General features: G+C 38.3%; 2 protein-coding genes across 4 annotated transcripts; one reads left to right on the top strand and one right to left on the bottom strand.

The window, feature by feature from the left end:
* The first annotated feature begins 179 nt into the window (after nt 1-179).
* sts (steroid sulfatase (microsomal), isozyme S) lies at nt 180-6,235 on the top strand. 3 transcript variants are annotated; one of them, XM_087791452.1, is made up of 10 exons: nt 180-251; nt 664-822; nt 981-1,102; nt 1,180-1,302; nt 2,991-3,402; nt 3,467-3,603; nt 4,499-4,636; nt 4,710-4,869; nt 5,052-5,173; nt 5,447-6,235. In XM_087791452.1, the coding sequence occupies exons 2-10, from the start codon at nt 680-682 to the stop codon at nt 5,803-5,805; spliced, it is 1,716 nt and encodes a 571-aa protein (XP_087647578.1). In that variant the 5' UTR covers nt 180-251; nt 664-679; the 3' UTR covers nt 5,806-6,235. The 3 variants fall into 3 exon arrangements, with proteins under 3 accessions (XP_087647578.1, XP_087647580.1, XP_087647581.1); XM_087791454.1 differs by lacking the exon at nt 180-251 and adding an exon at nt 482-592; XM_087791455.1 differs by lacking the exon at nt 180-251 and having other exon boundaries at nt 806-822; nt 981-1,092.
* Nucleotides 6,236-6,308: 73 nt separating this feature from the next.
* pnpla4 (patatin-like phospholipase domain containing 4) lies at nt 6,309-14,451 on the bottom strand. The gene is made up of 7 exons (XM_087791457.1): nt 14,274-14,451; nt 13,834-14,021; nt 13,465-13,559; nt 12,414-12,549; nt 10,942-11,007; nt 10,734-10,886; nt 6,309-6,811 (listed from the first exon to the last, which is right to left on the bottom strand). The coding sequence occupies exons 2-7, from the start codon at nt 14,011-14,013 to the stop codon at nt 6,680-6,682; spliced, it is 762 nt and encodes a 253-aa protein (XP_087647583.1). The 5' UTR covers nt 14,014-14,021; nt 14,274-14,451; the 3' UTR covers nt 6,309-6,679.
* Between the last annotated feature and the right edge of the window lie 391 nt (nt 14,452-14,842).

The following is a 14,842-nucleotide window of genomic DNA, read 5'->3' as shown; positions in this document are numbered from 1 at the left end:
GAATTCGCCCCAAATTAACACTGGTGGGGAAACAAACGAGCAGAAAAAATAGTAATAAAATGCATTCAAGTCACAAAATAAACAAAAAGTGTAATTCTTAAGTGAGCAATCTTGACTTAATGTCACGCCATTGTTTTAATGTTACTCCCCCTAACATTCTTAATTTTGCTTTCTTACAGAAATATTTGGAGTAAAACCTTTTTGAGCGTGACTTGCCGCCGCCGCCAAGCAAACTAGGATCGCGGGGAAAGGTGAGAAATACCTGTTGCTGACATTTAACTGCACTTTTTATTAGCTTCAGTTTGATCTCAATTGTTAAGTTACTATAGAGTGTGACCTTAACTTTGCCATTACTCGAATATTTAGTTGAAATCGTACAAAAAAAGCGACTTAAAGTAAGTAAGTAAGTAAGTACTTTTTATTTGTATAGCGCTTTTCCAGACCAGGGTCACAAAGCGCTTAAACAATCAAAACAATACTCAATAAAGTATATACTTTAAAGGTCAAGATAATACTGAGAACAACACAGGAGTTCCAGAAAATCAAGGAAAAGCCTGAACAAATAAATAACGTTGAATAAAGTAAAAAAAATGTAAGCCAATGAAGAAATACCAGCTGGAATAAAACAGCAAATATTTGAGATGTGTTTTGTTCTTGTTCCAGACATGCCTTGAGAAAGATGTGGCTGCTGTGTTTTCTTCAGCTCTTACTGGGGATGAACTTTGTCTCTGTGACTCAGAGCAACAAACCCAACGTCGTCCTGATCATGGTGGACGACATGGGGATTGGAGACCTGGGCTGCTATGGTAACACAACACTGAGGTAAAAATTCAATAAAACCATAAAAGTGGGTCAGACTCAAACAGGAAGTGCACTATATAAAAATACAATAATTCATAATGCTCACATTCTGTGCTGTGATAAAGCAAATATATAGTTATTTTATCAATGTGTGATATATACATGTTTTTTCTCGACAGGACACCCAATATTGACCAGTTGGCACAAGAGGGCGTCAAGCTAACGCATCACATCGCTGCCGCGAGCCTGTGCACCCCGAGTCGGGCGGCGTTCCTCACTGGACGCTACCCTGTACGATCAGGCGTGTTGAAATCCTTGTATGATCGTGATTGTTTTTTTTTTTTTTGTACTCTAACCTGTCTTTTTTTCCGATCTCAGGTGTCGCCAGCCATAGCATGACTGGTGTCTTCATCTTCGCCGCGGCGTCCGGAGGACTTCCGAGTGAGGAAGTGACCTTTGCCAACATTGCTAAGCGGCAAGGCTACGAGACGGCCTTAATAGGTACGCTGCATGTGTCCGGACTCATCGAACCACATGACTAATATGATCTATGTCGCTGCCAAACATGCAAGAAAGGAAAATGCTTTGAGGCAGTGATGGGTTTAGCGCAGTGGGCCAAAGGGTGAGGCCCCTAGGGGGCGCCAGAGAGCTTGCAGGGAAGGCACAATATGAAAAAATAAACCTGAAAAAAGTGTTACGAGTGCTGTGTCTCAAATCGCATACTAACTGATGCATACTAATCGCGGTTAGTATGCATCAGGATAGTGTACTACTAACTAGTACGCAAATTCTCGACAGTAAATCAAGGAAAACAAATCAGAATCAATGTTTATTTCCAGTAGTGTTTCATCGAAAAAGACGTGTTTTTCTCACAAAAGACGAAAAAATCATTTGGGGAAAGAAATGAAAAATATTTTATGTTGGCTTATTTCCATTATGAAGAGGATCGTGTGCAAAGCTGGCCATGGTGCACAGTGAAGATAAAAGTGTTGGACTTTAATCTTTTAATTAGTCTTATTTATTAGAAATGAGAATTTGCAAGAGAAGGCATTTCATATGTATGGTTTGTTGAACTGCGGGCTCTGTTTAAAATATATTGTAAAATACACAGATGTTAATATATACCTTTAAATAAATGGTTAAAAAACCCCATACACAAACATGTTTTTTCCAAGTTGTTTGAAAAACAAATAAATATATTTAAATGTCTTAAAAACATACACATATTATTCTTAATCAATGTGATAAAATGTGAATAAACAAAAAAATATGTTTAAAATATACATTAAATGTAATTAAATAAACAAAGAGGTAAAAAAACACTTACATACATACACAAATAGTAAGTAATAAGTACGTTTTATTTGTAAAGTGCCTTTTTTACGCACTTTACAACAAAACAATACACAGTTAAAAAATATATACTTTAAAAGACCAAGACAAGACATTGACAAACCTAGCAGCCCCAAGATAATTAAGAAAAAGCCTGCACAAATAAATAGGTATTGAGATGTACAAATGTATATATATTTTTTCGAATATTAAAACATGTATACTTTACTTGTAAAATGTAATGTCAAACATAGATAAAGGAACTCTAAGAAGTTTTCTGCAAATTCTGCAAGTCCCTCATCATGACCATGTTTTGAAATGATTACTTTATAAAGTTCTCCCCCGTCTGAAATCTTGGCGAACAAGAGGTTACAAGAGCTGAATTAATATGATCTTTACTCCTCCTCTAGCCTGCTTTTATAATGCTTGCTTGGTTTATACAACAAGTCCCTAGAGGTAGAGACTACTGGGATTGATGACATTCGGTGACAAACCTCCACGTTCGACCAATAACAGCAGAGTGGGCGACGTTATGGTAAAATAGATTTAATTTCCAGAAAAAAAGTGTTTTCAGTGGGCGGGGCTTAAGATCATTTTCTAATGTAAATATTTCAATGAAAAGAGAGTTTTGTACAAACAGACACTGATGATACAATAGAGACCAACATCTATTTAAGACACACTTAAATTAACACTTGACTTGCCCTTTATAATAATAATAATAATAATAATAATAATAATAATAATAATCTCTATTTATATAGCGCCTTTCTAGACCAGAATGGCTGTGTCATCAACGATGATCGTTGTGAATCCATCAAAGCTGATCCTGGCTGACTCCACATTTATGTCCGCAGGTAAATGGCACCTCGGACTCAACTGTAACTCCAGCACTGATCACTGCCACCACCCGAGCGCTCACGGATTCAAGTACTTCTTTGGCATCCCTCTGACTAATCTGCGCGACTGCAGTCCGAACCACGGCTCCGTCTTCATGATCCATAAATTCTTACCGTACCGAACTCTGGCCGTCATCCTCGCGACCTCGGCGGCACTGCACCTCACCGGCCTCGTCCGCCCCCGGAGGAAGCTCCTCCTGGGCCTCCTGACTCTGCTGCTCTCGCTCGTGGCTGCAGTATTAGGATTCATCCGACTCATCCCGCACCTGAACTGTGTGCTGATGAAGGACCACGACATCGTGGCACAGCCTTATAATCCGGAGAACCTGACCCAGGCGATGACGCGCGACGCCGTGGCTTTCATGGAGAGGTGAAGAAGTAACTTCACATCATTCCCTCCAGGATAATAAAATAATGTTTTTTTTTTTTTTTAGGAACACCGAGAGGCCATTTCTATTGTTCTTCTCTTTCCTGCAGGTCCACACCGCCATGTTTGCCTCGGCAGCCTTCAGAGGAACGAGCCAGCACGGCATCTACGGAGCTGCAGTCCATGAGGTGGACTGGAGTGTCGGTCAGTGGAAAATGTATTCAAACTTCATGTCCCGCACTCTTACAAGATGACAGGTAGTCATTTGTGAACCAGTTATTTCATCTCTTTAACTCTAATACTCTTAACACTTATTCAATACTAGTTTAACCATGACTGTACTTGATCACCAGCATTATGAGTCGACATTGCGATACCATGCTGGTAAAAAATAAGAGATATTGATTATATCTGGAGAAAAGGGATAAGTATTCAGTCAATTAGAGCTGCATAAATAATTTTAGTCCTGATCAGGATTTTGGCTTCTATGATTCAACAACTCTAATCAGCCACTATTATTACAGTGCAAAGACACACTTATTGGTTTGCCTGAAACTTACACTGCCTAGAATAACAAGAGTCAAGGTGCGAAAGTTGCAACCTCAACCCACTCAGGTCTGAAAATAATTCTTAAATCAGGAAAAAAAACATCAGAAGAACGAAGGCAACAGTGTGAGTGAACTTTTTATAGCATATTTACATGGTGGGTATTTATCAATGTTATCCTCTTATTTAATGTACTGAGTTTCTACAAATGTGTGCTCTGCCTCATAAAAGCTGTCGCCGTTAGTTAGGGAGGTAACCCATAGCAACAGCCTGTAGAGGGCAGAGCAAGCATGAAGTAGAACTGTTGTTTAAATTGACAAAATACAATGTAATAGTGTCTTCAAAGGTCGGATTTTGAATCAAATTGAAACAAATCGATTCAGAACCTTATGAATTGAAATGGAATCGATTTAGGAAACTGGCCATAATACCAGCCCAATTTGTAATTATTAGTTTAGCCACAATCATGCAGCTCTAATGGACATTTTAAGACTTGGACTTAAACATTTCTGCACTTGCATGCTTTGAAACTCCTGCTCTGATTCTTACGCAGGTCAAATCATGCAGACTCTGAGTCGACTGAAACTTGCGGAGAACACTCTGGTCTACCTGACGTCGGACCAGGGCGCTCATTTGGAAGAGATTTCTGCCAGCGGTGAAGTCCACAGAGGGTGGAATGGGATATATAAAGGTCCAACAGTCTCTTGAAGTAAAAGTAAAGTTTAGAAATTGGAGGCAGACAACAAGACTCTTTTTACAAACAGGTGGCAAGTCCACAAACTGGGAGGGAGGGATCCGTGTCCCGGGAATTCTACGTTGGCCCGGAATGATCCCGAGTGGCAAGGAAGTGGATGAGCCCACCAGCAACATGGACATATTTCCAACTGTGGTGCACCTGACTGGAGCTTCAGTCCCCGACGACAGGTAAGATGTCGCTCAACTAAAAATATAAAAGGGACATTCAAAGGAAACAGAAATTTTGGAAGGATAAAATGCTGCTTGTAAAACGGTAATATGGGAGTCCATTGACAATCATGTAAGTTCCACAGAGGGTTGTTTATAGAAAGAACATAGTAGATCCTGACTTTCTTTCATGTGCTCGGCAGAGAGATCGACGGTCGGGACATGATGGACTTGCTACAGGGTAGAGCAGAACATTCTGAGCATGAATTTCTGTTCCACTACTGCAACGCCTTTCTCAACGCTGTCCGCTGGAGGCCTCGGAACAGTGAGTCTTCATCCAACACGCATTGATCAAAGTTCGGAAGCTATTTAGGGTCACATGCAGAAACGAAAGTTGGAAATATACCGTCTTTTTAATTGCAATATTAAAAAAAGAAATTCAATATTTTAATGTAAAAAAATCTGCACTCAATCATTCAATAGTAACAAATGAAACGTATGAAGTTGAAACATTTAAAATGTGAAATTTAAGCATTCAATATACTGATATACTTCCAAACTAAAGCACCATCAAATCACATTATTTGTATCTCTTCAGGTAGTTCAGTGTGGAAAGCGTTTTACTTCACGCCAAACTTTTACCCGGAGAACGAAACGTCCTGCACCAACACGCACGTCTGCTTCTGCACGCCGCACTACGTCACCTACCACAGTCCGCCGCTGCTCTTCGACCTCTCCCGAGACCCTTCGGAGAAGAGCCCGCTGACCCCCGACACCGAGCCAAACTTCCACTCCGTCCTGGCGGCGATGCAGGCGGCGGCGGAGAGACACCTGCGCTCGGTGAAGCCGGTGGAGAGTCAGCTGTCCGTGAAGAAGGTGGTGTGGAGGCCGTGGCTGCAGCCGTGCTGCTCCACCTTCAGCCAGCTGTGCCGCTGTCAGCCACAGACGGACGCTTAGATAGATAAAAAATAAATAAATAAAATCAGGTTTGATTCACTGGGTTGTTACGACAATTGAAAAAGATAATAATTTACAAATATTTAAAACTAATTTATGCTTTTTCCTTCTGGGCTTTTGTGCAGACGTGTTCTGGAACACGACCCACATTAAGATTTCAAATGCTAAAAAAAGGTATTGAAATGGATCAAATAAGTGAAGCACATTCATGTGATTTGTTGGCTTAATGGTCTGTGACACCATGTCCATAAATATTCAGAATAAAATGATCTTATATTAAACTTTGTCAAAGAACACAGAACGACTGTCTCAGTAATGAAATTGTATTTTGTGGCGAACAAAACAGTAATTCTTCTTTCTAAGGACGTCTTTGTTGAAAATCATCACTGATCCTTTAATAATACTAATAATAAATGAGTGGCCAATCAGAGAGCTGTGTTCTCCGAGTGCTTTTTGAGTGATGACTTGAAAAGCAGTGGATTATTCCTGCTGTGTGATTTTAGTTTTTTGTTTTAGTAAAAATGTCACAGTTTTCTTTATTTTACTTTATTATGAACCAAGAGGAGTCATCCAGTGAAGTAAAAAGTCTCATCGTTGGAACGTGAACTTGGAACTGTGAATCGCTCCGACATCCAATAATATTCCCCTCCAGTGCTGCGAGCTGATGGAGAATTAAATGGCTTGAAAAACGGTGTTCACTGGACGCGTGTTCTTCAGACGCGGTACTGAGCGAGTGATCTTATAAACCTGGGGAAAAGGTTCAGGGACACATTTTGATCCAGACACCGAGTGAGTCGCTTCCCTTCAGTCGTCCATTTGATGCCCCGAAGTCAAACCGTCCGTTAACAAGAATCCATCGAGAGTCATGTGACCGTCAGCTCAGCCACGACTCTCTCCTGAGGAATCTCAGTGTGTCATCGAAGCCTTCGCGACACAGGGACTGCATGCCTTTGTTGTTCGGAGGGAACAGAGCCTGGTTCAGGCGTTTGATGTTTTCCGTGGAGAGCTGGAGGAACACAGCAGGGAAAACACTAAGTGAAGTCCAAAGACGCCAGAGCAACACCAAACCACAGATATCAAACACAACTAAACTTCCTCTAATATAGTTATGAAGCTCCTTTTCTCTTCTTTTGTCTTTCATGAAGACAACGTTCAGGTTATTATAACAATTATTTAATTATGTTTTATATAATTATAATTTAGGGGGCACGGTGGCACTGTCACAGCAAAAAGGTTTCTGGTTCAATTCCAGGCCGAGGCAACCTTTCTGCGTGGAGTTTGTATGTTCTCCACGTGTTGCGTGGGTTTACTCCGGGCACTCCGGTTTCCTCCCACAGTCCAAAAACATACAGAGGTGGATTGAGAACTTTGGGAAAATTGTCTGAGAGTGTGTGTGTGAATGGTTGTCTGTCTTTGTGCCCTGTGACAGACTGGCATCCTATCCAGGGTGTCCCCTGCCTCTCGCCCCATGTTACTGGGATAGTCTCCAGTCTCCCCGCGACCCGAGGATGAAGCGGAAGACAGTGAATAATTATAATTTATTTTGGATGTTAGGCTAATTTGATATATATTATATATATATATTATATAAATGTGTATATAGATGAATACAGACATTTTCATTTTGGAAAATGTTAAAAATTTTGTTTGCAATTTTGATAAAATGAATATTTTTGTATGTGGGTGGTCACCTTATTACAGAATATATACATATATAAAGTAGGAGGAGAACCCTTAAAAAAACAAGTCGAATTATGAAGAAATTCATATCATATTTAATAAAGGATTTCAATATTTTCATCTTCTTTTGACAATTGTAAGACCCATAATGCACCTGAACTTTTTGGGGTTATTTGCTTTTAAAATGTACATATCATTCTTTATCGTTTATATTAGCACACATTCAGTGTATCTATATAGTTGTCATTTCTATAGTAATTTATTTTTTTAATTAAAAAAATCTTTATTTTTTCTATAATAATATATACTTTTAAAATACTTTTTCTATGTACCTGACTTACCCTGGGCAATCTTGGCTATTTCAGCTTTTAATTTGATATAATAGTTATTTATATATTTTTTTTTATTTTTAACATGGCGATAAGTTTATTTTGATGGGTACTACAATTTAATTAAAAGGTAAGTTAAACCTATAAAATGTAACACATTAAATTAGAAAGGAAATAAAAGTACAAACACTATATTCAGCATTAAAAATAAAGTATTTTGTCCGTAGAGAGTAGAGTTGAATTCTTTTGAGGTTCCCTGCACCAATTTATCTTTTTGGGCGCCTCCTGGTTCTAGATGTTTCATCTAACGTGACCTCATTAGGATTTAAATTCAGATAATTAAAAAAAAAAGTCTCCAACAATCGCTCAAGACTTCAAGGCTGTTGAAACTGTAAACTTGTTGATAAAAGTATGATTTTAATGTGTTTACTTATCCCAAGGCCTCCACCGACGCAGAGTAACATCAGTGGGGTTTTAGTCAACAACATTTCTTAGTCTTGGCAATGATTTGGACTCACGTCTTGTACGCTGCTGTGCCGCGTCTGAGGCTGACTGCAAATGAGACGTTTTTATTTTTGGGACAATTACGCTCGTCGTGCCGCAGATGAACAATGTGACTCGAGTCTGTGACTCGAGTCTGTGCCGGTGAGAGCTCACGTCTCTGTGCTCTCAATGACAATCTTACTGTTAGAATCAGGAAGATAGACTGAGCTGTCAAAACAGTGATTAGATCGAACCAGGTAGTTTCCACTGCTTCTCAACTGGACGTGATTTATCGCGGGAGGCTGTTAAACGCGTCGCACTCCAGCACTCGCGCTGATTTGCATCAGAAACAGAATAATTCATGACCGGCAACATTTTTTAAGTTGCAGATCCTGCACAGCTTTGTGCGGTTATTTGCTGCCTTTTAACAAGCTGCTCTCTGTTACACGCCTTCCTTTCTTTCCACCGACTACCACACGATTGATAAAACATTAGATGAACCTTTGTAAAATGACTTTTTGACACCTTTTACAGTTTTACTTTTCTACTCAAACTGTGAACTGCAGCATACTTGTCATGATGCTTACTCATCGGTATGTTGTTTATTGTCACACAGATGACTGTTTCTGTTTAAGCTAAGATTAAACTGCAGGTGACAGTTTTAGACAAACCTAAAAACAGACATGACAGTCGAATACACAAAACATTTGCATGTATATTTGCATATATAGAAAACCAAAAACCTATGTAAGATGATTAAATCCAGCCTTTTATCAATCACTAGCTACAATATCTGACTTTGCTTGGGTGATTGTGTCCAAGAGGAGTGTCAACAGGTTGGACAGGTTGATCAGAAGGGCTGGAAGAAACTTTGTTCTTGTTCTTATTTTTATTTGTATTAATTATCGTCGGTATTGCTGTGTATTGCTATTTGGAAAAATATCTATCTATCTATCTATCTATCTATCTATCTATCTATCTATCTATCTATCTATCTATCTATCTATCTACAGAAAATGAAATTACTTAAATAGATTATTAAAAAATTACCTTAAAGACTGAAACTAGAAGGAAGATTAATTCAAGGGGATTATGGTCAATATAATCGAATTATATATTGGACATGTTTTAATTTTCACAGGGTCTTCTGCCTCCGCGATTGCCCATTTTTCTCTTGACCTCTAGTTGACCTCCCCGCTAAAACCTAGTAGTCTACATCAGGAGGCCCCTAACTTTATTGCACCACAGACCAGTATTATTTCGGCATTATTTTCACGGACCGAATTCAGATAAAAAACGTTAAAAATACATCAAATAGAATTTGTGTTTTACTCATTTTCACTAGTGTACAGCTTCTTTTTTTTTTAATTTCCTTGACTTAAAAAGAGGCTAAAATACCTTATGTCAAAACAAAACATATTTAAGACAGTAATAATCAATAATACAAATTGTTATTCTTTCTATGCGACCCGGTAACAAATGCCTCACAGACCAGTGCCCATCGTTTTAAAGACATTTTGTCGAGCAGTCTTTAAGAGTATATATAGTGTATATCAGGGACGTGCAGTCAGGGGAGGTAGTTGAGGCAGTGCCTCACCTCTCAATGCGCAATCCATCATAAACTGCATTGATACATACAATTGAACAGGTGTGTGGACTTTAGATAAAATCAAGACCAGAAATGGTTTTCATTTCAATGGTAATAAAAAAGAGATAAGACTAAGAAAAATAAAATAGAATATTAAAAAAACAACTACATCTTGGCCATAAATAAAATAAAAAAAAAATTGTTTTTATCACGCTTATATTGACCCGTTTAATACTCAATATTTATCTTTTCGCCATAATAACATTGTTCCGGTTTGCGTAGATCTAGCCAATCACTTAGGGCCTGACGCAATATTAACCAATCAGAAGCAACAAAAGGCGGGTCTATCTATCACTACAGCACCACTTGTCTGTGCCAGAGCATATCACTCTTGAGACAAACTTTACGGTAAATTCCCTTGGAAACTATTAATTAAATCATATATTTTTTTAACTTCATATGCGTGTGTGAAGAATGCTGATGAGATATGAAATAACCAGTAGCCAATTGAATAAGTTTCCCTTTTGGGTTAATATACTTTATAATCTGACACTAAAGGAGTCAGTGCCTCACCAACCATGAACCTCACCGCACGTCACTGGTGTACATACATGTTTAATCCATTAAATTAAGTATTTGCTGATCCAGGCAGATACCCTTTAAATAATTTTAATAATAAAATAAATAAAAATATTGTTTTTAAACTAAGTTTAAAGACGGTGGCTCCACTTGATAATTCCTATGTTATATTAGCAAATTAAAGTGAAAATTGTAATGTTTGATTGAAACTTTGGCCAAACATAAAATAAAATGTCCTTTCACAAATACAAAAGTGAAGTGAAACCCACCATAATATTCATGTTGGCAAGCCTCAGTTGTCTGTTAGAGCGCCCCCTGTGGATGGGACACACGTCTTGCTGACCGGCAAAAGGCGACACAGTGATGGTTCGCCCCTCAGGCAGGACGGGCAGACTGTCCGTGAAACCTCCATCGATCCATTTCTAAAACAGAAAGTCACATGAACGCGAGTGAGGACGGACAAACGAACAAACCCACCTGTCCACGGAACTCCACAGCCTCCAGTCCAGCATAGACGGGCACAAAACTGCTCGCCAATAACGCCTGCATGAGGAGAAAACAAGAATTGAAATCTTGTTTCTTTTTTTTCTTCCCCCTCGGAGAGAAGGAAACGAGTTTCGGACACAATCTAATATGAGCAGCGCCTCTGATTGAATGTCTTGCTCGGCACATAAAAGAGATAGCAAATTTAACTTTTGTGCCACCGCTAATAAACTAAATGAACATCCATCACAGTAATGGGACCGGGCCTGCCAGCGAGTTCAGCCAGTCAACTGGAGCCGCCACACAAAATATATGACACGTGTCTGTGCCGTCAGCCATCAATCACGCCCGCTCTCTCCGTTTGGCGGAGGATGACCCGACGCGCAGGTGCTGAGTGGATACTGTCACCTGGAACTGAGCTTGTAGTGAAGCTTTTATAGTGACTGTTTTTTTTTGTACTACACAATATTATCTCTTTTAAACCAACAATTTTAGGCCCTAAAATGTTTAATATCTTTCAATTCAGACCTTCTGAGAGAGCAAAAGAATGTAGGTACGGGTAGAATATAACAACAAAAAAACATACACGATGATCTTGATTTTTAATTAAGCTACGCTAAATAATTAAAAATGAGTTGTCCTATATTTTTGTTACACACTGTACATGAAAAATAAAAAAAAAATCAATCAGGAAATTCCAAATACTTTAAGTTTTGGGGGAAAAAATTGCGGCTAATATGGATTAACTTTTACAAACCGTATGTTAAAAAGAAGTTTGTGTTAAATTATTGAGCTTCTTAAAATATGTCATAATTACTTTTTTCAAGAAAATAATTGAGCTCTTTAAAATCTCGAAAATCTTTATTATAAATTAAAATATAAGTGGACCCGTGACGATTATAATTTTCATCATGTTGCGTGGGTTTACTCCGGGCACTCCGGTTTCCTCCCACAGTCCAAAAACATACAGAGGTTGATTGGGAACTTTGGTAAAAAATGTCCGTAGGTATGAGTGTGTGTGAAAGGTTGTCTGTCTTTGTGTGCCCTGCGACAGACTGGCGTCCTGTCCAGGGTGTCCCCTTCCTCTCGCCCTATGTTACTGGGATAGGCTCCAGTCTCCCCGCGACAAAACGATAGACAATGAATAAATGAATGAATGAATCATAAAATACTGTAAGAAGTGCATTGTTAATTGTCTACCAAAGAGCTTTACAAGAACATAATGATTCATATGTCAGTGATGCATCGACACTGATGCTGCATTGATGCCACATTACAGCGGAACAAACGTTTCTCAGAGCAAGTTCTTATTGGCAGGTTTGTGGAAGCTTCATAATGGAGTGTGAAAAAGGTTTTGTGAAGAAGAGCGAGCAGTGCGGAGCAGCATGAAAACATATTTTTGTCAACGCTGCTCAAAGATCGCTGGGGAATAAGTCGGCAATATGATGCCGTGTTAAGTTCCGTACCTTGACGAGCTCCTCTCTGGACGTGAACTTGGACACGAGGAGATTCTTGCTGCTCCTGGAGTGTGTGAGGGACACATGGAGGCGGTCAGTGGCCAGACAATGTGCATCAGCGGGAAGAATCTCCTCAATCCCGTCCCTGTAAAACACATTATTCATTCCCTAAGTCATTTAATCAGAGGACGGAACACTTTGAAAAAATATTTTATTCTCTAATAATAACAAAAATATTAAGTTCAATCAAATCTAGATTTTGATATAATTTTATAATTATTTTTTAAATTGTCACTGTAAATATTGGTTTCATTCGGAACATGAAGTAGAATTTAAACTATTATTTTAATGATGATTTTCGCCAGGTCACTCTTTCTAAATGAAACCAGAGAAGCTCGAAACAACTTTTAAAGGATTTAATTTTCTTGTTCTTTTTCGAAGCTTGGTTTCGTTATCAATGATTTCCAAAACAATACAAAACATACTTTTATGAAATTCAAGATGACAAATAACCTTTTTTCAAATGTAACTTTTATTCTGTCCATATACATGCAACTGACTGTATGATACCTTGGCTGGCTGATTTATTGTATTTTAAAAGGGACAAAATGTTGAATCAATCATTATAAAACCTGTATTTTAAAACCCAAACTAATATGAAAGCATGTACTGACATCACAAGACATGTTGTCCTTTTAAACATTTTCACTGGATTCCAATCTCATTTGTAAAATAAACTAAACAAACTAAGTGGATGTAATTTCCCTTCCTATACACAAATATTTATTGTTTAATTGTGTTTTTCAGATTCAAGTTCTTCGTAATAACTGGAGCATCCTGTGTTTAAACAGTGAACCTGTTTGAGAGGATATATATATATATATACTGTATACACACATATACAGTATATATACGCACACACACACACACAGTGTTGACTCTATATATCATGTTTAAAATCTTAAAGTGCATTTGTCTAGAGGTGAAATTCCCCGACGTCCACGACAAGAGCTCAACACAAGCGATGAAAGCGACTGAAGTGTGTCTTCGTAATAATTACCGTAGCTTCTGCATGAAGTTGAATCCCGGCGTGACAGCACCAAATCTTTGCTCTCTCACGCTGTCAGCAAATTTAAATGTGAATTCCTTACAGTGCTGCAAGAAAAGAAAAAACCACTAAAAAACTTTCTTTGTCATATATTCAAACTAGACTTCTCTTTAAATAGACACATTTGATTTTTGTTTCAACATCTTAAGCCACTTTAATCAGTTTTGTTAAGATACACTTATCATCATTTCCCCTCATGATCTACATCACTTTGACACAAACTTGGCGTTTTACTGAAGAACCTCTAGAACCCCCCACAGGGCCCCTGAAGGCTGCCCTACTTTTCAAACTCTCAATCTGAGCAGGAATACACTTTTCTACCTGCACTTTGTCAGGAGCCGTGATCATGACTGCAGCCACCAGAGCTCCGGCTGAGGCCCCGGCACACGCCTGGAGGGACCCCAGCATCTTGGGACCGTGACGGAGGAAAGCTTCCACGGCTCCCAGGTGGTAGATTCCCAAAAACCCGGACGCAGCGAAGGACAGGTTGAGCACTGGCATCTTCTGATCTGGAGCAAACACATAAAAACAAGCATAACAAATATTTTCATGTTTTTAATTTTTTTTTTTAATTTGAATGAATTAAAATAAAGATTCGTTACAATGTATCGAATAATATGTATTTATCAATATTTGTTTCGTGATAAAACGTGATTGTGAGGCGTTTTTGAATAATAATAATAATTATTATTATCATAATGAATCTCCCGCAGCGTTTTCAAAAACCGGATATACGTCACAAACAAGCCAGAAGTACTTACCGTTTAGCTCAAAAAGCTAACATTGACGATCCAGCCTCGCATTTATCTACAAATAAACAACGGGAGTTTGTGAAGGGAACTAACAACGCGAACATATGAATTCGCCCCAGTAAGTATGCAATGTTTCAATTATATTCACAGTTAATAAAACTAGCGACAGACACGAACAGCAATGACACAAAAGCGCAGGTGGGGCAAAATCAGTGTAGTATTTCCGTTAATAAGTTTCAAAATAAAACAGAAAAAAATAAAAATAAAACGCACGGTACTATACTTCTTTCGTTTGGATCTGTTAATTTAACTTTGTAAGTGCACACAATTTAATTTGAACTTTCTATTTACAATTTCAAAAAGTTAGTGACCCAGAACCAAAATACAAAGAGCTTTACTTTTGGAAGCTAAAATAGGAAAATGTACATCATCAGACTTGTTGTTTCTAATGTATTTGCTGCTCAGTGTTTTTAAAAGACAAAAAAAATGTGTATTATTTTAATTTTTTACTCACTTCATGTATCACTATAAAAATCAAGAAGTCACAAAATAAACCCTTGAGCTGCAGCAGTTTCAAT

The sequence above is a fragment of the Callionymus lyra genome, chromosome 5 (genome assembly GCF_982586985.1).
Source record: "Callionymus lyra chromosome 5, fCalLyr1.hap1.1, whole genome shotgun sequence".
Taxonomy (NCBI): domain Eukaryota; kingdom Metazoa; phylum Chordata; class Actinopteri; order Syngnathiformes; family Callionymidae; genus Callionymus; species Callionymus lyra.
This window is presented reverse-complemented; position numbering and strand designations above follow the sequence as displayed.